Raw genomic sequence first — 21,928 nt, forward strand, 5'->3', positions numbered from 1 at the left:
CTGCCTACTGTATGGCTTCCTCATACCTTGAAAAAATAGCAGGGAGCACTTCTTTCTCCCAGAAAATGAGTTTAGACTCAATGGAGCAGAGGTGCCATCAAGTTCCTTCTGTCCCAGGTAGCCTTATCTAAAGGTGACCTGTAATGTACTGGCTGGGGGCAAATAGAACAAATATCTGGAGTGCACTTTATGAGTAAGGTCCTGGGAATGCTGTCCATCCACCACAGTCCCTCAGCTCCTGGATACCCTTGGAGTCTGCATCCTCTGGGGCCATGTACTTAGCATCAGGTACACTTAAAACTAATAATTAGCTGACCCAAATGGATCAAAAGACATACATGAATTAGGTTTCTAATAAACCCTTGGTAAGTAACCTTATAACAGGCTGAAAAACTTAACTAAACACTGAAGCTGTAATATTAGACATTGTTAGCAGGCTTTGATCAGACTAGGTAGAGAAGATAAATTCTGGTTTGCTTTAGATTGAGGCATGTAATTAAAATCTATGATTGAATCTTGTATTTGCAATTGGTAAATGCGTAAATGAGCCTACCAGATTGGGACTATATAGTAACTGGGCTGGAGAGAGCAAGCTGGAAAGCACAAAAGCATTGCCAGCCACTTCAGCCAACAGGATGGAAATGGTGGGTATTCATTCTTTTTTTATCTGCTCAGTAGTGAGTTCGTTTGGCAAGTTTGAAGTGCAGGCTTGAGCATGCTGATTATATTTTAAAAAGCAGAGTTTAAAAGAATCCAAGCATCTGGATGGGGTGGGGAAAAGGGGCAGAAAATCCCCAGTTTGATTCCAGTCCCAGTGATCCAGTAGTTATAGGACTGTCTTTAAACATATTAAACTCATTTGTGACCTTTCTTCAAGTGTACTATATGATCTAATTTCAAAACTGTTGTATTATTTTGAGTCCTAAATGTAATGGAGGGAGTTTATAATCTGTTTTCTAAACATGAAAAAGCAGTCTGTTAATAAACCCATCGTCTCATGGGCAGCTTTTCCCTTTGTACTTTACTTGCTTCAGTAACATTCAGCTCAGCCTATTTGGGCTTACACATTTTGAGATAACGATCATCTTTCCTTGGCTGTGTGTAGGTTCTCTGAGATCCTATGACAGCTTTGCAGATCAGTTTTACAGGCACTGTCAGTTCTTCTGTACTCAGAAGATGCATTGAAATACTTTGTATTCAGCCTCCAACACTAAGAGAGCTGCTGAGCTTCACACATACATTTTGATTCTTCAGATGTGATCTTCTGTCTCTTTAAAATGTAAGGATATCTCTGTAATGCCAGATTGCCTCCATTCTACACATTGAAGGGCTAATGTTGCTCCTGAACAAGCAAATCCATTCCAGTAAGAGACTGTGAGGGATGATCAAGAGCAGCAAGATCAAAAATAAGATACAAGTGAAGATACAGACAGAGAAACACTTCCAGCATATTTATACATCAGAAAGATGCATGGATATGGTTTAATATGGGACTTTAGAGTGACTTGTAATCTGTTACTTGAATACTATACTTTGCTAAAGTCAGTGATTATACCAAAATTTTGCATCTGTATTTGAGAAGGTATTGATTTAGGAAAGTCAGTGTTATCATTAATTGGATAGGTAACATATGAAACTATAGGATCTCCCTGGAATGTTGATTAATACTAAAACTTAAAATCAAGAGTTGTGAAACTGTGGTATGCAGCGGGGGCACAATTTCCTTCCACAAAACCAAAGTCTTTTTGTGTGTAGATCTTGGTGTTTCTAGCCTGCAGAGTATAGGGCAGCATTAAAATATCTGAGTGAGTAATTCGTTAAGGTGCAAGGTCACAGAGGAGCTCTGTGAAGGTAAATTTCTCAGCATACAGATTTTTCTTACCTGCTTCATGGTGCAGGTATTTCCAGCTCTGGGATCTGAGCTTCACTGCAGTTCTTTCTCTTGGTTATGGCAAGGGAAGAATTTAATTTCTTTACCTTGTTAAATAGTCGATAACTTCATTATAAAATTAAAAATACAATTTTAAACCATGTCTACGGGAAAGGAACTTATTAATGAGGCTATAGAGTGGCTACAAAGTGAGTTAACCAAAATACCCTTTGAGCTGTAACAAGGGTGGTACACATCTGCCCTGACTGCTGTAATTGTAATTACTGTGATTGATTGGTACTGCATGGACAGGACAAATACACTGCCTTAAGTTTTCTTATAGCTTGTTTTTGTTGTCGTTCTTACTGCAAGTCAGATCACCCTTAAGCTGTCTGGTAATTCCCAGAAAATCGAGGCAGAGCCACGTGGCAGCCATAGAAGTTTACAAAAATTCATCTTTAGGAATGTTCTCTTCTAAACAGCTTCTTGTGATACTGCTTTTGAAAATGAAACTTGGTTATCTTAGTTTATTTAGATTTAAAAGTACTGCACTGTACTTAGGTTGCTGGGGAAATAGCTAATGAAGTAGCCTTTGTTTGTTACATATTTGTTAATGCAAAAAAATCTTCAGCTTTCATTTGTTCAGGAAAATGTACTGCAGACTTAATGTGCTGTGTAAGCAACATCATATTTCTAATTTCAATATTGAAAACCAGCTCAGGTTAAATAGTACAATTACTTTAATGTGGGCTTAGTCTAGCAAATTTGTCTGTTACAAGAGTTTTTACCATACTCAAAGTAAATTGGAGACATTCTACTTAGTTTTGAGAGTATTTTGCACTTCATATCTTCTTTCTTTAGTATCAGATTACAAAATATTAATCTCCACACATGTAATGTTTCTAGAACATGCCTCCTTTACTCATCTTGAAACACAAAGAGTTTCCCTGGGAGTGGTTTAGTCTTTAATCAACCAATGCCTCTGCCTAACTTAATTTCCCCTAATACCCTAATGTGGTTAGTTTGCCTAATGCAAATTTCTAAATGAAATGCATAGATGTAGTTCTTGTTCCTAAGTATGTGTATTTTGAAACTTTCAGTGTGTCTGGTTCCATGAAGAAATTTATGATTTCAATTTTTCTGTTTGTTTTAACAGGATCGAAAACTTCTTGCCACAGCTCAGCAGATGCTTCAGGACAGCAAGACAAAAATAGAAGTTATAAGGATGCAGATTCTTCAGGCAGTCCAGACCAATGAACTGGCTTTTGATAATGGTGATGGTGTAGAAAGGAAATAAGAATCATTAATGTCAGAGTGCCATATAGATATATACCCATATGCACGCAGACTTACCATAAATTTCTAATAGGAACGTTTGATGCAGCTTGCATGAACCAAAAATAATCAGAGACTAGGCAAAACTTTGTGTCTTGGGGTGCCAAAAACATCTGACATGAAGGAAAATACCTTCATCATAATGAAGGAAATACAGTCTCTTTTTATCATTCTTTTTATACCTTATGCCATCCATCCCTTCATGCAGGCTTTCTGTTGTCTTAGTAATTAGTGATTTTTTTTAAAGCATATAATTTTCATATTATGATGCTAAAAAAAAATCTGATGCCTGCTTGTCATACTTAAATAGATTGACCTTATTATTTCTAGTGGTAGAACAGATGGAGGAGAATTTTCCCTGGGTTTATAGGTATTTAGGCTAGATAGAGTGCTAAACAACTACATTTAAAGCAACAAACAAGGTATTAAAATGACCTGGCTTGAAATACTCATGCTACACTTCAGAAGTATTTTTTAACTTGCATTTTGTGGAAAATCTTCAAATAATAAACCAAAAACTACTCCTGAGCTCTAATAGCATGAGTGTAGTAGAAACTTACGTGCATATGGGTATATCTCTAAGTCTTGAACTTTATTTGTGTGCATTTCTGAATATTGACATTGTATGACAATGCTTGTAGTCAGGGCCTGGATATATCCTAGATAATGAAAAATGTCTGTCTATGTTTTGTTTTGTGGTGTGTGAGGTGTTTGGTTTCTGTGTTTGTTTTTCCACTCCGCTTTTTAACACCCCATTTTAGCACATGGATTATGTATATATTTTTTTAAAAGAAAATGAAATTCAAGCTGGAAAGGGCATTCAAATGCCTTTTTGTGTTCCTGCTACTCTTAGTGCTTTAAACAGAAAGGACTATATTCAGGAAATGTTCTGTTTAGGATATGTAAGCACTGTAAGATGTGGACCTAGGAATGGTTAACCCAGACCATTTGGCAAAGGCAGTGTTTGGAATCTCTCACATTCATTTCTCTGTGCTGGCAGAAGGCAGATCCCATGGGATTTCAAGCGAAGCAGGGGGATTATCAGAAACTCATCAGGGATCTACTTGGCTACAGAGCAGTTTAAAAGATAAATGCTCACGGTGTAGTTCAGAAGTGCTGAAGTCCCAAAGCTTCCTTGCCAGCTGAATATTTGGGATATTTCAGTTTTGTCCCTTAACTCCCCTGAAGACATACTCTTTTTCTCACATCTTCTAACAATTACAGCTCTTCAGGAAGTAGGAGGTGATTATTGAATTGAGGCCCTGATCAGTTATTTTTTCATTCAAATGCAGGTGCTTAAAATATCACTTTTTATTTTTATGACATACTCCAAGATTCTCTTTGAACTACCAAGAATGCATCTCTCCTGCTTTTTTTCCTTTTTCCCTCTGTTTATATGGAGGAGGGGTTGATATTAAATGAAACCTGGTTGTTATCTTCAATGAAAGTTGTTTGTTTATATCTCTTTGCAGCAAAACCCGTGATAAGCCCTCTTGAACTCCGAATGGAAGAATTACGGCATCATTTTAGGATAGAGTATGCTGTAGCAGAAGGTGCAAAAAATGTGATGAAATTACTTGGATCTGGGAAAGTTACGGACAGAAAGGCACTTTCAGAAGTAATTTGTCATTACAATTTCTGATATTTTGTTTCAAAGGTTCTTTAAGGAAAAAAATTGAACTGTTTCAAATTTATTTTTTGTTTTTAAAAGGCGCAAGCAAGATTTAATGAATCAAGCCAGAAGCTGGACCTCTTGAAGTATTCACTGGAACAGAGATTGAATGAGCTTCCTAAAAACCATCCCAAAAGCAGTATTATTATAGAGGAGCTGTCATTAGTCTCTTCACCCACATTAAGTCCTCGTCAGAGTGTAATATCTACTCAAAACCAGTATAGTACACTGTCCAAACCAGCAGCTTTAACAGGTATCATTTAAAGAGCTTTTTTGGTTTTCCTTTTTTAATCTTAATTAATGGTTTAAAACAAGTCTGTAATGCCAACTGTATTTCTTACTGGACATATTTAATCGTTGTTCTTTTCCTAGACAAAGGCATTTAGAGTTTCCAGGTGTCTTTGCAGATAAGTTCCTTTGATTTATTTGTTGACCTTTTAAAATGTTATTGAAAATGTGACACTCTGGCCTTAAATAGCTCCCTATGGAATGATATTGCTAGCATTTACCAAATGCCTTTCATCTTGAGATTATGAAGTACTTATCATCAAGGTGGATAAGTATCATTATCCCCATTTTACAGACAGGGAAACTAAGTTGCAGGAGGGTTCAGTGAGTTGCCCTGATCATATGACAAGTAGGTGGATTTTTGGAAGGTGAGATTTATACTACCAAATACTGCAAATGCATTGTATTTGTAATCAAAAAAAAAAACCAACTTTTTTTTCTGCTTCCTGTAACACATAATCAAAGGTCAAATACCTTACAGTGACAATTTCTCTTTAAATGGTATTTACTGATACATATGAAAAATTTTTGATAGAAATTGACAAAGCTACATGCTTGTGAAGTTCTTAATAGTTTCACTTTCATATTGCCTGCACTAAGAGCTTTTGTATTGAGCTGGATTTAAACAGTGTCTCTGTGTTTTGCCTCTAATGCTTTTACTGTCATACATCTTAAAGTGCATCAACATAACTTTCTGATTTGCATCCATTCCTTATACAAGACTATAGCTTTTCTGCCTATTAATATCTTTTTTTTTTCTAAACAGAGTTTGGGAATGAAGTAATCTTTTACCTTTTAACCTGTTTCGGAAGCCAATAGCATCTCTTTGTCTTCATAGCTAATGCTTAGCTGTCACTTACGGCTGTTAGCTTCCTACAGGTTGGGATTTCTTCTTAGACTGGTTTCTTGCTGTCTGTTCTGTGGGCTATGATGTTACCAGATCATTTTTAGGTTAAGTCAGACTTAAGTTTTCTGTTACAAAAGAGTACCTTTAAGTTTCAAGGTTAAGTACGTTTGCTATCAAAAGAAGACTGCATTTCTAGCTGACACTGGTTATGAACTGGCTAATTTCACCACTTGTAGTAGTTGATTTTGTCAGTCGGTGGTGTCACAGTTTTACAGATGTTATCTTGTACAGGATGAAGCCAGCCTACCATTCTTGTAACCATCTGTGGTGTTCAGATGTTTGTGTGCTGCTGGAGGAAACTCTTCAATTTGAACAGCAGCCTCTGTAGCTCATTTGTTTAAAGATGTAGATGATTTGGAAGAATAGATGGTTGAAGAGCAGCTTCTTGTCTCAGCTTTTATAAATCCAAATTCAGTCAATTTGGAATAATTGAATGATTTTTGAATTACATACTAATAATTTGATTTTAACATGCAGCAGGCAAATGTGATTTCTAGTGTGTGATTTCTTAGACAAATCTGTAGTCTCAATAGTTTGTTAATTTTATCCAGTATTAACTAGTTATATAAAACTCATTAAAAATCGTTTTTGCTCCATCTGCAAGATTCATTGTTTTAATAAGAAACTTGAAATTTGTGAGTCTTACAAAATGACATTGTTTACAACTCAAACCCAAGTCAGTTAGCTTCCCAAGGGAAGAAAACAGAGAGAGTTCTGAGACACCAAAAAAATTATTTTGTGTTATCTTGGTGAACTGTTGCTCTTTTCTAGAAGGTTGAGTCCCACATAGTTGAGGGACTCAACTTGAAAATATAAATATATAATAAAATATAAAAGTCCCACTTTTATTTTCAATATATATGTGTGTCCTGGATTTGTCTTTTGATTTCATCTGATCTTTTTGTTATACCCTGTGGGAGTCAGAATGTGAGCAATTGCCATCAATCAGTCATTAGTCATTCACTTGGTTTACTTAAGAGCAGAAATCTTTCATAAATCATTGTCCATCTTCTTCTAGGTACCCTGGAAGTGAGGCTCATGGGCTGCCAAGATATTCTGGAAAATGTCCCTGGTCGATCAAAAGCCACGTCAATCACATTGCCTGGCTGGAGTCCAAATGAAGCCAGATCGTCTTTCATAAGCAGACCCAGTAAAAGTAAAAGTGGGAGTGGTAGAAACCTCCTGAAAACAGATGACTTGTCCAGTTCAGTATACCCTTGCTTCTCTTATTTTTATGCATTATCTTTTTTTTACATTTTCATGGGGGTGATGTGTTCTGTAATTTAAAATACTAAATTGATTCAAAGCTTTAAATGTTTCTTTACCTGTTAAGCTGTTAACGAAAGCAAAAGCACAACCACACTATTATGCCCATAAGAACCAATTAAATGTAAGATTACATTTGTAAGGGAAATTTACTGGAGATTTTTTTGTTTGTGGAAAATCCTCTTAAAGATTTAAGCTGAGTTTGTGTACTTTACTTCCAGATGAAGTCTGTGCTGTACTGAAGCTGGATAACACCGTGGTTGGTCAAACTAACTGGAAACCGATTTCCAATCAGTCATGGGATCAGAAATTTACACTGGAACTAGACAGGGTAAAAAGTGACAGCTCTAGTTGATTCTTCTATTAATTTCACGTTGCTTTTTTGTTTCCCTGTTGCTGTCATTTTGTTCAAATTCCCTAAGGGCAGTATTCCCATCTTTACTAGAATGAGCTCGCTGGGTTTAGGCTTTAGTGCTGGGCCAGCATTTTAGAAATCTTACCTTTTCTGACTTACAAACTGATGTAATATTTTTGCCAAGATCTAACCCTTAGTGGGTTTTCAGAGATGGGAGATGGGAGAGATGGTGCTTACTTTTTATTTGCATCATCAGCTTTTAATTATTTATCAGTAAAATGTGATATCAGATCAGTTTGGATGCTTTAGTAAAACCATGTCATAGAATTTTTAAAAACGGTGTTTTTATAGAAGTGTTCTTATATAAGGCTGGTCAGTTCTTCAGGAATAATAAATTCATTAATAGTACTTTCTTATAACTTGAAATGTTACTTGGAGGGCACAAGTATTTAATTGATACTTTTGAAGTAGAATTTATGTTACATAGATTTAATCAAGTATTTGTTTTTTAGATACCTGATAGTCCTAGTATTTTAAGGTACAAGGTTTATTCTTTTTCTTTCAGTGTTAAATATAGGCTGAAAATTAAACTATATTTTAGGAGCTTAAATGTTATCTCCAGTATGTGCTTATTCCAGTACGTGCTTCTAGCATGAGAAAAAATAACATCTACTTTCCTGGTTTTGTCTTTTCCCTGCTGAGTCCCAATCCAGATTCCCTCCATCTAGGAAGGAAGCAATTTTAGACTTGCAGGTAGAGAAATTCAGGTAACAGTTAGGAGGAGTAGTGCAGAAAAAAACCCCAGCAGCTGTGGAGCCCTGAAGCCTCAATTATTCTCAGATTTCGACTAGAACTACTCGCTGTAGTAGCTGCTCCTGCCAGCCTCATACATGTAGTGGGCTCCATTTAAGAACTCAGGTTTTGGTGCCAGGAAAGGACTTTGCTTCTGCTGTTGCTGGCCACATCCTGAGAGTGGCTCAGCAGGTCAGAGCAGGGTAACACCAAGGTTCAGTCCCCATTTGGGTCATTCCCTTAAGGTTGGACTTGATCCCTGCAGGTCCCTTCCGACTCAGAATATTCTGTGAATCCTTAAGGGCTTGAAGTGCACAATCCAAGGCATGTTTTTTTTTTAATCTGGTGCTGCTTCTTGGCTTTTGCTTCTCTTAAAAGCTATCATAGCCTTGGTAGAGAGTAAATTGATGTATCATGATGGAATTGAAGTAGTAACATACAGTGGTTCTGTTACATTGCAGGATTCACATGTATTGCAGGATTCTTAATTTCTGGGACAAATTTTTGTAACACACATGTAAGACACTCTAAGAATACATAAACCACATCAGCAGGATACAGCAGTAGTTCCTGGTACTGGTTTTGGCCCCTCTTAACAACCATGTTACAGGAGGTGTATGCATTTCTAGAGATACTCCGTAAGGTTTTGCATCATTATGTGCATGCAGGTGCTAAGGAGTCTGCAGGCGTGAAATAAAGTTGATACTTCTAAAAAATAGAGAAACTACCAAACCTGAGGTTTCTAAGCACAAGTTAATCTGTGTTGTCAGAGTTTGAGCTAAAACATCTCGAACAAGCAGTGTTGTTAGACTGACCCAAAAAGTCTGGTGACTGTGGCTCTCTGCTTCTACTCTCAGGGGAAATTTTACACCTGTGCTTTTATTTGTACACTGGAGATCTCATCTGAACTGAAGGGAAATGCTGTGATCATCCTAATGAGAGCTTCAGTCTGACTGGTTAGCCCTGGCAGCCTTTTAAAATACCAGCTGTGCATCTTGATCCTTGAGTTCCCTGATCTTACAATTGTACTGTGGTAACTCGTGCAGAACAGTTACTAACAAGTGATTTCCTGTGTCTGTGTTTCCTGTGATAGTCACGTGAATTAGAGATCTCAGTTTATTGGCGTGACTGGAGATCCTTGTGTGCAGTAAAGTTTCTGAGGCTGGAAGATTTCCTGGATAACCAGCGGCATGGCATGTGTCTCTATCTCGAACCCCAGGGCACTCTGTTTGCAGAGGTAAGAACGTTTCTTTGAAGCACTTGAGCATACTTGCAAGTATTACATGGCAGAAAATTTAACAAGTTTTCCTTGAACTTTTAAGAATGTGTTTTGTTCTGAAACTTGAATTATAACACACGTTATTTGAACTGCAGGTTACATTTTTTAACCCAGTTATTGAAAGAAGACCAAAACTCCAGAGGCAGAAGAAAATTTTTTCGAAACAGCAAGGTGATTCTTTAATATAAACATGTAAAGCTTAGAAATTGTATAGAACTGTGAAATATTTTATACAGAGGTCTAATATTTGCCTGCAAATAATGCTGTTGATAATGACAGATTTGGCAGTGCATTTAGAAATCTTTATTATTAGAATTCCTTATTATGCATTAGCATTTAATTGTGAATAATTAGAAATGGGTAAGGAAAATGACAAATTCAGTTTGTTTTTCGTAAATTGTAAATTATAATTATAATATGGGCTTTTTAAATTATTGGTTTTGCTAATGAGTAAGGAACTTACTTGCACTCTGTTTTCTTTTTTCACAATATCTATAGGCAAAACATTCCTGAGAGCTCCTCAGATGAATATTAACATAGCCACCTGGGGAAGGCTGGTGAGGAGAGCTATTCCGACAGTGAATCACTCTGGCACCTTCAGCCCGCAGGCGGCAGTGCCTGCCACGGGGCCCGTGGTGGACGCGCAGCTCGCTGAGCTGACCCTGCCGGCCGGGTAGGTCACCCTGCAGCTCTGCAGTGCCCCAGGGCAGCAGGGAGCTCTGAGAGCCCTCAGCCCCCAGTGCAGAGTGTGCGCAGGGTCTGCTCGTGCTGCAGGGCTGCAGACCTCCCCACGTTTCAGCTGTGGAGAACTGTTCTGTAACCAGATCCACACACACGAGGTTCGGTTCAGGAGAAATCTACAGGTATTCAAACAGTCTTTGCTAGACACTGAGGAGTTCTTTATTTTCTTGTCAGTGACTCTCCTGTAGCCAAATTGGACTTTGAACTTGAGCCTGAGCCTCCACCTGCTCCACCCCGTGAGTCTTCCCTTGCAGAAATATGTGACTCTTCCTCTGAAATAAAGGCTCCTGACGTGCCTTCTCAGGCAAGTAACTTCTAAAAATCTTGGGTTATACAGTTTAACAAAGTTGTAATATTGGCATTTTTATGATGGGTTTTTTCCTTTATATATCAGCACATGCTCCCTTAATTTCCACACACAGAACTGTGTCAACAGAATGCTCTGATTGCTCTTGGTGGCAGACTGTTTCTGTGGTGGGTGTGTTTAACACTCCATGTCATTGGTTCCACCACAGAAAAAAGCCAGAGCTCCAAAACTATTAGAGTATTCAGGATAAAATGGTTTTATTAATAAAGAGCAGAATGACTGGAGCAGTAGGTTTCATCAGTCTGTTAAAATCTTACCTGTATGATCTGCAAATTTGCCATTTTAGCCTAGGTGATGAGTAATGGTGTATTAAGAATTTCACATGCTTATAGTAAAATTTCTGCTTTCATTTGCCTTCATGATCAGTTCTAAATTTTCAGGTTTCTTGTTCTTCACAGGATGAAGTAACAACTTTTGATTTTGAAAATGGCAGAAATAGTATTGTTCCAAAACTCCAGCCTGAAATAATCTGTGAGTCTGATGTTCCCCATTCAGACATGAAATACACCAACACCAGAGAGCCTGAAGATAGAAGGTAAAAAAAGCAGTGTTTTCCCTGTTTTGATCTGAACAATATTTCTTAAAGCTAACAAACTAGAAACTTTGTGACTTTTTTTTATTTGCATAGATCACAACAAAGATTTCAGTTCAGTCTGAAGGATTTCAGATGCTGCGCCGTACTGGGCAGAGGACATTTTGGAAAGGTAAATGTCAAAAGGCTGTCTCAAGTATCAAGGCTTTATCGAAAACTAGATACAGCTCTTAAGTTTATCTGCTCTGTTTTAGGTGCTGCTGGCAGAATACAAAAACACAAATGAGATGTTTGCTATTAAAGCCTTAAAGAAAGGAGACATTGTGGCTCGTGATGAAGTAGACAGGTCAGTTTGTGCAGTGTAACACGTGGACTCCATGACCCAGCTCTACCAGGGAGTTGTTGAATCGAGTGGAGGAGCGCAGTCAGTTGTCATCTCCCTGTGCAGCTGCTGCTGTAGATGTGCATTCCTGTTCTGGGCCAAGGAGAAAGCAGAGAAACTCCTGGTTTTAGTGCCCTCCTTATGCCTGAATGACAGCTCTGCCTTAAAGCTGATCCTGGTTTTGATTTTCAGGTCCTCTTGCAATTATTTATTCTAATTACTTCTAATTACTTCCATCACATTAGGGGATAATAGTGACTGTTTGCTTTAGTGGCAGAACCCGTGTTGCTATTTCTGAACCTGTTACATACTGTTATGCTCTGTGCATATCTTCCCTTTGTATACTCCACTGTTGAGTGTTCTTCAGTCTTTTTGACCCAACACTCAGGTTCTGGTTTGTTTTTTTATTTGCTTGGACATGAAAGGGTCATTACAAAGCTGTTTGGTTTTAGTGCAAGATGTTTTTACAGCTGTTTAAGAGTGACTGTATTCACTTGCAGGAAGAAGGATAGCTGTATTAACAATAACCTACAACTTAAAAAATCGGTTTAAGGAGAAATAACCAGGAATTACTATAGATATATCTGTAATACTGCCACTGGGGTTTCACTTTACATCTTGTAAACAATTAAAGTAAAAATTGATTGAAATGAATGTCACATGATATCAATGCATAGTTAGTGCAGTCCTTTGAAAGGAAAATTGTCAGGGCACAATTTTCATCGACTGCTAGGTTTCCTCTTATCACTTGGGAAAGTTAAATATAAATTCATGAAATCCTGATATTAAAATCTCTCTTGAAAAAAAAAATGTTCTTATATTATGCTGAGGAATAGAGCAAAAAAACCCCCATAAAGTTTAAAATACCAGTAATTTCTGAGAATTGAAAAACTGTGGTCCAGCACTGAGCTTTATGTTGTTCCCGATTTTGTTTGCAGCTTGATGTGTGAAAAGCGAATATTTGAAACTGTGAATAGTGTAAGACATCCCTTCTTGGTGAACCTTTTTGCTTGTTTCCAAACCAAAGATCACGTGTGCTTTGTAATGGAATATGCTGCCGGCGGGGACCTGATGATGCACATTCACACTGATGTCTTCTCTGAACCCAGAGCAGTGTGAGTACCCTCCCCTCCTGTGGCATTAAGCACAGGGCACTCTGCTCAGTGGATAAGAACTGAGGGCTTTAGCACCACATGCCACCACATTATGCCACTCCAGTAAATGCTGCTTAACTTTTTAAAGGGCTTGGAGATTCTGACTGATTTTGTTAGAATGAAACATGCAGGTTTAATGTGCCTGAATCAACACTGAATTCAAAATCTATATATGAGTATTGAATTTTTATAATACTTTTCTTTAAGATTACATTAAAAAGCTGAACGAAGAGTTAAAACAGTAGACAAGGCTAAAAAAGGAAAGAATAAGCCGATTTAGAAAACCTTCAATGCTATAGCAGTGAACACTACAGAAAATTTATCCTCCAGCCCAAGCAAATAGGCTACAGTTTGAAAGCTGCAAGTTTAAGTGTTTTTGCCATCTGGCTTTAAAACTCTGGCCTTATATAAAATTAATCTGTACCCAAAAATACAACTGATAATCTAAAAAGGATGGCTCATAAAAAAAATTAATAATAATGGATTTCACATTCTGAAAAGCAAAACAGAATTCCATTGAAATTTTAACTTTTTCAACAGATTTTATGCTGCGTGTGTGGTTCTTGGACTTCAGTATTTACACGAGCACAAAATAGTGTACAGGTAGGTAGTCATTTCCAGCAGATGAATTTCAGCTGCTCTGAATAGCACTGAAGAAACATCGAGTGATGCAATTTTGTTCTCAAATGTTCATTTAGAGATCTGAAGTTGGATAACTTATTGCTGGACACAGAAGGCTTTGTGAAAATTGCTGACTTTGGTCTTTGCAAAGAAGGTAATAGCCCTTAAATTTTCTTTCTAGGGGAATTCCATAGTCTGTCCTATTCTTGACTGGTCATTGGACTGCCAGACGTATATAGGGTGTATTTACCATGTGTCATTTGAAGGAACAAAAGTAAACCTCTGCTTGTAGAAATGTGGAGATAGGAGGAAGCTCCTTAGTAGGGAAGTGTCAGGAGCACGTGAGCATTGCCCTGTTCTTTGTATTTATTTTTTGTCAGTTGTGAGCATCACCCATTCTGACTCTTACTTCATCACATCTCTGCTTGTTAACAAGGCACACTGCGCATTTTACAAGTGAGTAGAAACAGCATTAGGTGGTTTCCTCGTTCTAAACATCTTGACACTGCACAACAAAATCAAGTGCTGTTATAATCCATCCTGAGCTGTTGCTTTTTTACAAATTCATTATCGATTGTCTTAGCTCAGAAACAGCCGCAACTCTTGAGTATATGGAAATGATGTCAAAGTATACTACAGCTGAAATAGAGAGATTGCCCCAAAAGGGAAGCCTAGAAAGTTGCTTTCAAGCATCTCACTACTGGCAAATACCAAACAGAGGTAGCTATTACAGTGTTTTTATCAAAACCCATTGTGTGGGCAAAGATCCTTTTTCAGTTTATATAGCCTGTCTTCCATGTCTTTTCATTTAAGGTAGCCTAAGAGGGAATTGGGTGAATTCAGTAGTCTTCAGACATGAGTGCCAGGGCAAGTCCTGTGACTGTAGCTACAAATAAGTTCTGTAAATTACAAAATGAGAAGGCAGGCTCATTTGTTTACTGACTGCTGCAATAAATGGTGTTCTCAAGTTTTCTGCAGCAGCTCCCCTTGTCATGTCACATCAGGCCTGGTGGTGCTGATGTCCCAAACTGTGCCCCTCTGGCAAATCCACAGGGCTTGCTTTGCTCCACACTCTTTTTCTACACTCCATGTTTTACTTTACTGTATGTAATTTGCACTACAGAAGCATCCAGAGGGGCACATTTGGCTAAACTAGTGTGTATTTTCTTTTGCGAGCTGGTAGAAATGGAGCATAAGATTGTATCTTTCCAAACAAAGATAACTGGGAACAGAGGTGTAACTGGAACCTTAATCTGCCTCATTGCATATAGTGAGGGATAGAAAAATTTGAACAGAAGTACCTGTGAAACAAAGGCATGGGGAGGAAGAAGGAGGGAATGTTCTACTTCACTGGCCTGAGCCTTCGGGACACAGGCCCTGGATCTACAGTATGAGTGGGAGCTGCTCTGCAGAGGAATAGGTTGTGGAATGGCAGAAAATACTGCTTGCTTTTCATCATCTGTAACTTTCAGGAATGGGATTTGGAGACAGAACAAGCACATTCTGTGGCACACCGGAATTTCTGGCTCCAGAGGTGCTGACAGAAACCTCCTATACAAGAGCTGTGGACTGGTGGGGTCTCGGTGTTCTTATTTATGAGATGCTGGTGGGTGAGGTAAGTTCTAGTAAGGTACAGTGGAGTCATAAAAAGCAATGTTTAAATGTTACAAACCTCAAGATACCAACCTGTTAACATCTTATATGCCCTACATGCCACAGTATCAGCATTCATTATACAGCATGCATAGGCACACCCAGCTTTACAGTGAGCATCTTAATGTGTGTCATCAGGAAAAAGAAGTGTCAAATACTGAGCTACTCACCTGATACTGTAGCACTGGAGAAGTTGGCAAAGTCATGTCTAGAGCTTAAATTATCAGCAGTTGTAGAAGCCAACAAGTTTTAACAGATCTTTGCTTTACTCTATTTTTAATTACATAATTATGTCTTAAATCAAGTTCCAGTAATGGCATATTAATATCAGTGTCTCTAAGTAAGAGCACAGTACATCTGTACATACAGTTAGGGGAGCTGGGTTTCCAGGACACATCTGTTTCCAAATCAGGATGTGCACAGCAACACCAGTCTCCTGCTTTCAAATGCTTTTGGGGAAAAATAAACTTTTTGACTCCTGAAGCTTGAACAGAAGGGAACTTTAACCCATAAAACTGGATAGCATAAAAGATTGTGCCAAACACAGGGAAATGGAAAGCCTCAGCTTCATGTAAATGAGCTGGTATAAATAAATGACTGTTGAGAGGTTTATTTGCCATTGTATGTACTGCTCTGTCTTCTGGTCCATTTTGTAATACTATTTCCCAGGTGGCACAGTGATTTAGCACACATCCTAAAAACTCAAAATTTTGTTCTTTTTCAAAAAGAAAGATGGTCATTCAACTTACTTTCACTTCCTTTCAGGTAAAAAAGGATAAAAAAACTTGTGCAGTGTCACCTACATCTGTCAGGCTGCTTTAAAGCAGTTTGAAAACCCTTGAACTGCAACATGCTAAAGACTTTACAAAAACAGATTAGTCTCGACCATGCTATTTGTGAATGGCAGGTACCAGAAAGAACAGCTGATACATAATTTCCATTCATACCCTGAGTTCAAAGAAGATCCCAGTTTTAGGTGTTTCTCCATCTAAAAACACATTTTTAAGTCCTTCAGTAGGAATTACAGGATAATACCAACTTGCCTTTTGTCTCTTCCTTATGGAAAGCCATGTATCTGCTTCTGGGAAGGAAGATTTCATTTTAGGGTGTCTAATTACAAATATTCCGCTGAGTTTATGTTGGTTTTAATTGTGATTTTAAGCCTGTTTATAGTATTTTTTAAATTCCTTTCATTACAGTCTCCCTTCCCTGGGGATGATGAAGAAGAGGTGTTTGACAGCATTGTAAATGATGAAGTAAGATATCCACGATTCCTCTCTACAGAAGCCATCTCAATAATGAGACGGGTAAGAACATTTTAACAGTTACTACAGGATCTCCCTCTTGTCCTGTTTCCAACAACTACTTTTGTGAGGAACAAAATAGTTTAGGAACCTGCACTTCGGGTTGTTTTTTTTTAACAATTAAATTTCAGACTTGCTTCATTTATCCTGTGCCATGCTGCCTGTCACTTCAAATGAAAATTGTCTACGCCACTGCACTTTATTAGGAGCAAGACTTTCTTTTTAAAGTGTAAAACACTTAAGATTCTATCTTCTCTCTGAATTATGTTTCTTAGTTTTACCGAATTATAATAGTTCAGCTCTCTCTTCCTAGCCAAACATTGCTGCATTGACCTATTTGGTAGATTAGTGCTGTCACATGAATATTTAATTCAAAGACTTCTAAGTCTTGTTGGTTTCATTCCAGCTGGGGCAGGGAACACTGTACAAATGGCATCTGCAGTCCCATTCGTGGCAAGGAATAGCTGATTTTGGTTATGGAAGTTAGCACCTTATCCCAGCTGACACAAGGGCAGTGCTGGAGGTGGTCCTAAAGCCTTTGCAATCATCCTCTCCACAAAACTGTCTGCTGCTGGGTACCTTTAGCACCAATCAGCAATGGGCTGTAGCACAGTAACTGCTGTGCCATCACTGTCTAAGTAACAGCACAAAGACTCCGTAACATAAAACAATGGCTTAGTCCCAGGGGGAGAGGGTTTGCCCAGAGAAAGCAGAGTACAGTTTTAAGGCAGTACCTGGGGGAGGTATTTTTGCTGTGAAAATTCATCCCAATATCCACAGGGGACAGGGTGCTGCTACACTGCACCCACCATACGTGTCCTAGGAACTGTGTTCTGGCAGTTTACTACTTGGAGCTCTGTGCATGCTCTTTCCATCACAGAATTTCATTCACAGTATAGCAGACATTATTTTTTGATGGCTGCATCATGAATATCAACCCACCCTCCTGCTGGGCCCTGCCTGGAACAGGGGGCTGCTCACAGCAGTACAGTTCACAAGGGGGAGCTTCAAACTTCTGTGGTTAACTAGGAAACCCTTTCCTGTGGCTGAATGTATGAAGCAGCTTGACCCTCCCCTGGTAGATCAGCTGCTGTGAAGGAGCTGAGCACTGAGACAGCAAGGTCATCTCTGAGCTGAGCTGAGCCAGAACCTGGCTTATGTAAATGTGTACCCTTACCAGCACAGAGGAACTTGACACTGTGCTGAGCACTTGCTCCAGATCACCTCCAGCACCAAGACAGCAGCACAGCTCTGCAGGGAGACAGCTCAGTGTGCTCTGGCACTGCTCCTGGCTCAGCTGCTGCTGGAACTGTGCTGGCAGGCTGAAGGAGCACTGCTAAAAGCTTTGTCTGTCCATTCCTTCAAGGGGCAAGGACTGCCCCATAGGTCAGGCAGTATGAATTTCACTTGGTGTTGGCTCTTACACAGTAACACTCATCCTTCCTCCCCTTCCCTCCCCCTGAATTTCTCCACTGAAACTCTGCATGTTTTGTCAGCTGCTACGAAGAAATCCAGAGCGGCGTCTTGGAGCTGGAGAGAAAGATGCTGAGGATGTGAAAAAGCATCACTTTTTCAGGGTGAGTACAAAGTAGTGTTATTTCTAAGGACACAAAGGAGTGAAAATGGGAAATTAAACATCAGTTCATTTATTTTACAGCAAATAGATTGGCATGCTTTACTGGCCAAGAAAGTCAAGCCTCCTTTCGTACCCACCATTAGAGGACGAGAAGATGTTAGTAATTTTGATGATGAATTTACCTCTGAAGCACCTATCCTCACTCCACCTCGGGAACCAAGGATACTTTCAGAAGAAGAGCAGGAAATGTTCAGAGATTTTGATTACATTGCTGATTGGTGTTAACTTCCACACACTGTGAAGCCCCAGCTGACTGGCTCACAAGAATGCCTCTCTCTGAAGAAAACCAACCCTTCAATTGCTTTCTGTGCCACCTGTAGCTTCTGGGTTTTTTTAAATCACATGAAGATCCTTTTAAGTACTGTTTTAACACTCTTGTGAAGAGTGGCCTCTTTGTATATTGTTTTTTATCTGAGCACTGGAAAGCAGGTCTGTGGCGTTCCTAAACTGAGTTGGTGAACTCAGGCTGTGTTGAACTTCCTGCACACGGGCACACGTGGATCTCTACAGTTCCTCTCACTCTTCCACAGCAGATAACACTGCTTTTTAAAGCATCTGCCTTAAGTGGGAAAAGCAGACTTTGAGCTAGGTAATCTCCACTCAGCCACGTTGGAGTAAGTTGGGATATTGGTGACACACAGAACCTGGTTCTAGTCAGAGAAGGCAAATGATTTCAGCTAAACATTGTGCAGTCTTTAAAACTACACATTTCTATGTACACCTTCACCTTGTGTTCTTAAAACAACGGTCTTGAGAACAGATATGCCTTGTTTTGTAAATTTTCTATGGTATTTATTAGGAAAAACGTTAAACACCTTGCCTTTGAGATAACAACTGTGTAAGTGCTTCCATTACCAAGAAAAACCCAGAAAAATCCGGAGAGTTTACCAAAGTCACTTGCCAAACAGTTTTGCCTTCAAGCTCCTTGAGCACGGCTTAAGGCCCTGGTTGGGATGAGGAAGGTGAGGAGGAGGCTGCTCAGTGTAACTCCGAGCAGAGCCAGGCCCGGCCCCTTCCGTACTCGCCTCCAGCCTTTCTCGCGCCCCGAGGGGACAGAGAAGTTCCCATCCCTATCTAACCCCCTCCATCCTCCTCTGTCTGCTGTACAGGATCATATCACTTAGAAAACAGAAGGATTTTCAATGTATACATGCTGTGAACATGTATATGTGGAAGTTGTAATGTATTCTTACCTCCAGGCAAGTAATTGAATTGTACCACCACTTCAGCGATGTTGCGTAGTGGCCAAGTGAACAAAAAATGTTTCCGTGTAGGCCACTGACCTCCAGCCCCTGGATTGGCAGTTAATGAGGGTAAAAAGCAATATGTTGTAATAGAATGTATAAATATTTTTGATAAAAACAGTGTATATTTTATAAACCCCTTAACACTAAAAGCTGTACCTCAAAAGTTGAAAAGTGATTTAGACCAGACACTGTGTGTATTTGTAAACCAAGACCAATTTTTGGCATCTGCTGTTCTGTGGGCAAACATTGACTCTTGGAAAATAAATTCCCCACGTGGTCTTTACCTCTAGCACTATTCAGCACTGTAACCTCACAGGTTCATCCTGGCCAGGAGTTTGCTGTTCGTGGGCTAAGGCAGTGAGCATCGCACTCAAATGAATGAAAAACTGGTAACTTGATTAATTCAAAGAAGAAATGCAAACCACTGGAGTATGCAATGCTAAGGTGGTGGTTTAAAATCATGATGCTGGACAGACCTGCAGGATTAGGCAGGGGAGAGGCTTAAGGGAGAACAAAAATAATGGTTGCTAGGTCTAAGTCAGGCCATTCCCCCACAGGAATGGGGCAGGCACATTCCCCACTGCTACAAATCACGTTGGGAAGAGTGAGTCAACTCCTCAGCATTCCTTGTTTCCAGGTTCTATATTGATTAGAAACAAATTATGTTCCTGTATCTAGCTGAAACCAACACTTTTGAGGTACAGTCAGCTCACCCTTTGGTTCCCAAATATATATATACACAGGCATCTCACAGGGTGCTTAATACTTATGAAAGTATCCTCAAACATACCTTTTTGTAACTACATCTTGTACAGAGATCTTTTTTTAATCTAAGCAAATCACTAAAAAAAAATTAGAAAAAATTAGAGGGCAGGGTATGTTCACCCAGTTAAGCTGAAAAAAGCACTAATTTTATCTCTGTAGTTTTTTAAATATTTTTAGGCAGATTAAGATTTAAACCTAGATTGTAAATATTATTTTGCAGTACTTTATCTGTATGTGGCTGCTCAAGCACTTTGTAAGGAAATTAGGATATTTTAGAATGGTACACTATGCATTAAATGAAATGTGCCTTTAACAAATGTTATTCTAAGTGTTTTGCAGTCATTAATATCACAAATTAAAGTTCTAAATAGAGTAATTTGTAAATTGTGTTGCAAACATGATTTTGCTGTTTCTTGAAGTGGCTGGTCATGTTTTCTCCACAGGTAACTCCAGAAAAGATCTTACCATCACGAGGGGCCCCGGTCTGTCGGTGGGAGCTCAGTAGGCTTCCCTTGGTTTGTTTTGTGTAAGGAAGAACATTCCAGGCCGCCTCCGGGCAGTCCCGGCAGGAGCAGGCGCTGTCGCTGGTGCGGGCCCGCCTGGCTGAGCGTTCTCCCCCAGCCCCGCTCCCGGGCACTGCCCCATGACGGCCCCTTGCAGTGCACCACTCCCGAGCGAGCTGCGGGACCCAGCCACACCGAGCGCGGTCTTCAGACAGTCTGCAGCATGAGGCTCTCCAATGAGTGCATTTAGAACTGAGTTCTTTACTCTTAAGAGCCACATGGAATTTTACGCGGCCATTTTCCTCAGTGACGGACACTTCATGTCGTTCCAGAAAGGGCTGGCTGCAGTTCCAGGGATCAAAACTGCCGCTGAGTTAACGCTTGAAGATGCTCTGCCCTCGCCCTTAGAGGAGAACGCAGCCCTTGGTGGCGCTGCCTTCTCGGAGAGCCGCCCCCCTCAGCCCAGCCCCGCTGAGCAGGGCCCGCCCCAGCGTGAGGGCGGCCGCTGCCCCCGGGCCCCGCCCCGGCTGACACGGGCGGGGCAGGGGCTGCCACCGGGGGCACAGCCGCCCAAAAATGAGTCCAGAGCTAGGCCCTGTTTTCTCATGTTACGCTTCACATTGACTAACACACTACAGCCAGTAGTAAGTGGCCTTCAGAATACACCAGGCCCTTGAAGCAGAGTCCTACTTCTCCCTCTTAGTGCTGCACAGTTGCTGCCATCTCCACACCCCGGGCTATGCAGGAACTGCAGGGTCAAGCAGGACCACACGCCCCTGCCTCCATCTGCTGCGCCTCAGAGCTTTGCACAGATGGATTTAAATTCCTGTCCAGGCACTCTCTGCTGTATGCAACAATGTCAACTGCAAATACACACTCAGCACCTGTCAAGTGCTCATGCCTAATGCCTGAAAGGATTTAAGTATGAGCATTATGGGCAATGTATATTTCAGTCACTTTTAACCTTCATGGAGTAGATTTAACCCACAGATCTATGCTGAAAAGCAGCATTCACAGCAAAAGCAATTTCCACCTTTGTATTCCCAAGCTGTAACAGTGCACTGAAGGTCAGGCCCAGCCCATTCAAAGCATCCCACCTTCACCCACAGAGGATGCAGGTGCAATAGTTCAGACCAAGACCAGGAATGCCCAAATAGAAAATGTTACTACAAAGTTGAAGGCAGTACATCAGAGAATGAATACATGCCCTCCCAACTACTGAGTGTACCCCTTCTAACATCTGCACCAGAATCTTGCAT

At 39.9% G+C, this 21,928-nt stretch overlaps 1 protein-coding gene across 1 annotated transcript in view; it reads left to right on the forward strand.

Moving 5' to 3' along the window:
• The window catches only part of PKN2 (protein kinase N2), a 53,785-nt gene extending 33,201 nt beyond the window's left edge, over nucleotides 1–20,584 (forward strand). The window contains exons 4-22 of the mRNA XM_063407450.1: nucleotides 3,027–3,144; nucleotides 4,678–4,823; nucleotides 4,917–5,130; nucleotides 7,091–7,276; nucleotides 7,560–7,669; nucleotides 9,579–9,722; nucleotides 9,860–9,935; nucleotides 10,263–10,437; nucleotides 10,680–10,809; nucleotides 11,271–11,407; nucleotides 11,501–11,576; nucleotides 11,659–11,750; nucleotides 12,725–12,901; nucleotides 13,481–13,543; nucleotides 13,639–13,715; nucleotides 15,034–15,176; nucleotides 16,414–16,521; nucleotides 18,015–18,095; nucleotides 18,176–20,584. Coding sequence (XP_063263520.1) covers nucleotides 3,027–3,144; nucleotides 4,678–4,823; nucleotides 4,917–5,130; nucleotides 7,091–7,276; nucleotides 7,560–7,669; nucleotides 9,579–9,722; nucleotides 9,860–9,935; nucleotides 10,263–10,437; nucleotides 10,680–10,809; nucleotides 11,271–11,407; nucleotides 11,501–11,576; nucleotides 11,659–11,750; nucleotides 12,725–12,901; nucleotides 13,481–13,543; nucleotides 13,639–13,715; nucleotides 15,034–15,176; nucleotides 16,414–16,521; nucleotides 18,015–18,095; nucleotides 18,176–18,379 — 2,457 coding nt within the window. The 3' untranslated portion in view covers nucleotides 18,380–20,584. The remainder of the gene's footprint in view (nucleotides 1–3,026; nucleotides 3,145–4,677; nucleotides 4,824–4,916; nucleotides 5,131–7,090; nucleotides 7,277–7,559; nucleotides 7,670–9,578; nucleotides 9,723–9,859; nucleotides 9,936–10,262; nucleotides 10,438–10,679; nucleotides 10,810–11,270; nucleotides 11,408–11,500; nucleotides 11,577–11,658; nucleotides 11,751–12,724; nucleotides 12,902–13,480; nucleotides 13,544–13,638; nucleotides 13,716–15,033; nucleotides 15,177–16,413; nucleotides 16,522–18,014; nucleotides 18,096–18,175) is intronic.
• Nucleotides 20,585–21,928: the final 1,344 nt, after the last annotated feature.

The sequence above is a fragment of the Prinia subflava genome, chromosome 10 (assembly GCF_021018805.1).
Source record: "Prinia subflava isolate CZ2003 ecotype Zambia chromosome 10, Cam_Psub_1.2, whole genome shotgun sequence".
Taxonomy (NCBI): domain Eukaryota; kingdom Metazoa; phylum Chordata; class Aves; order Passeriformes; family Cisticolidae; genus Prinia; species Prinia subflava.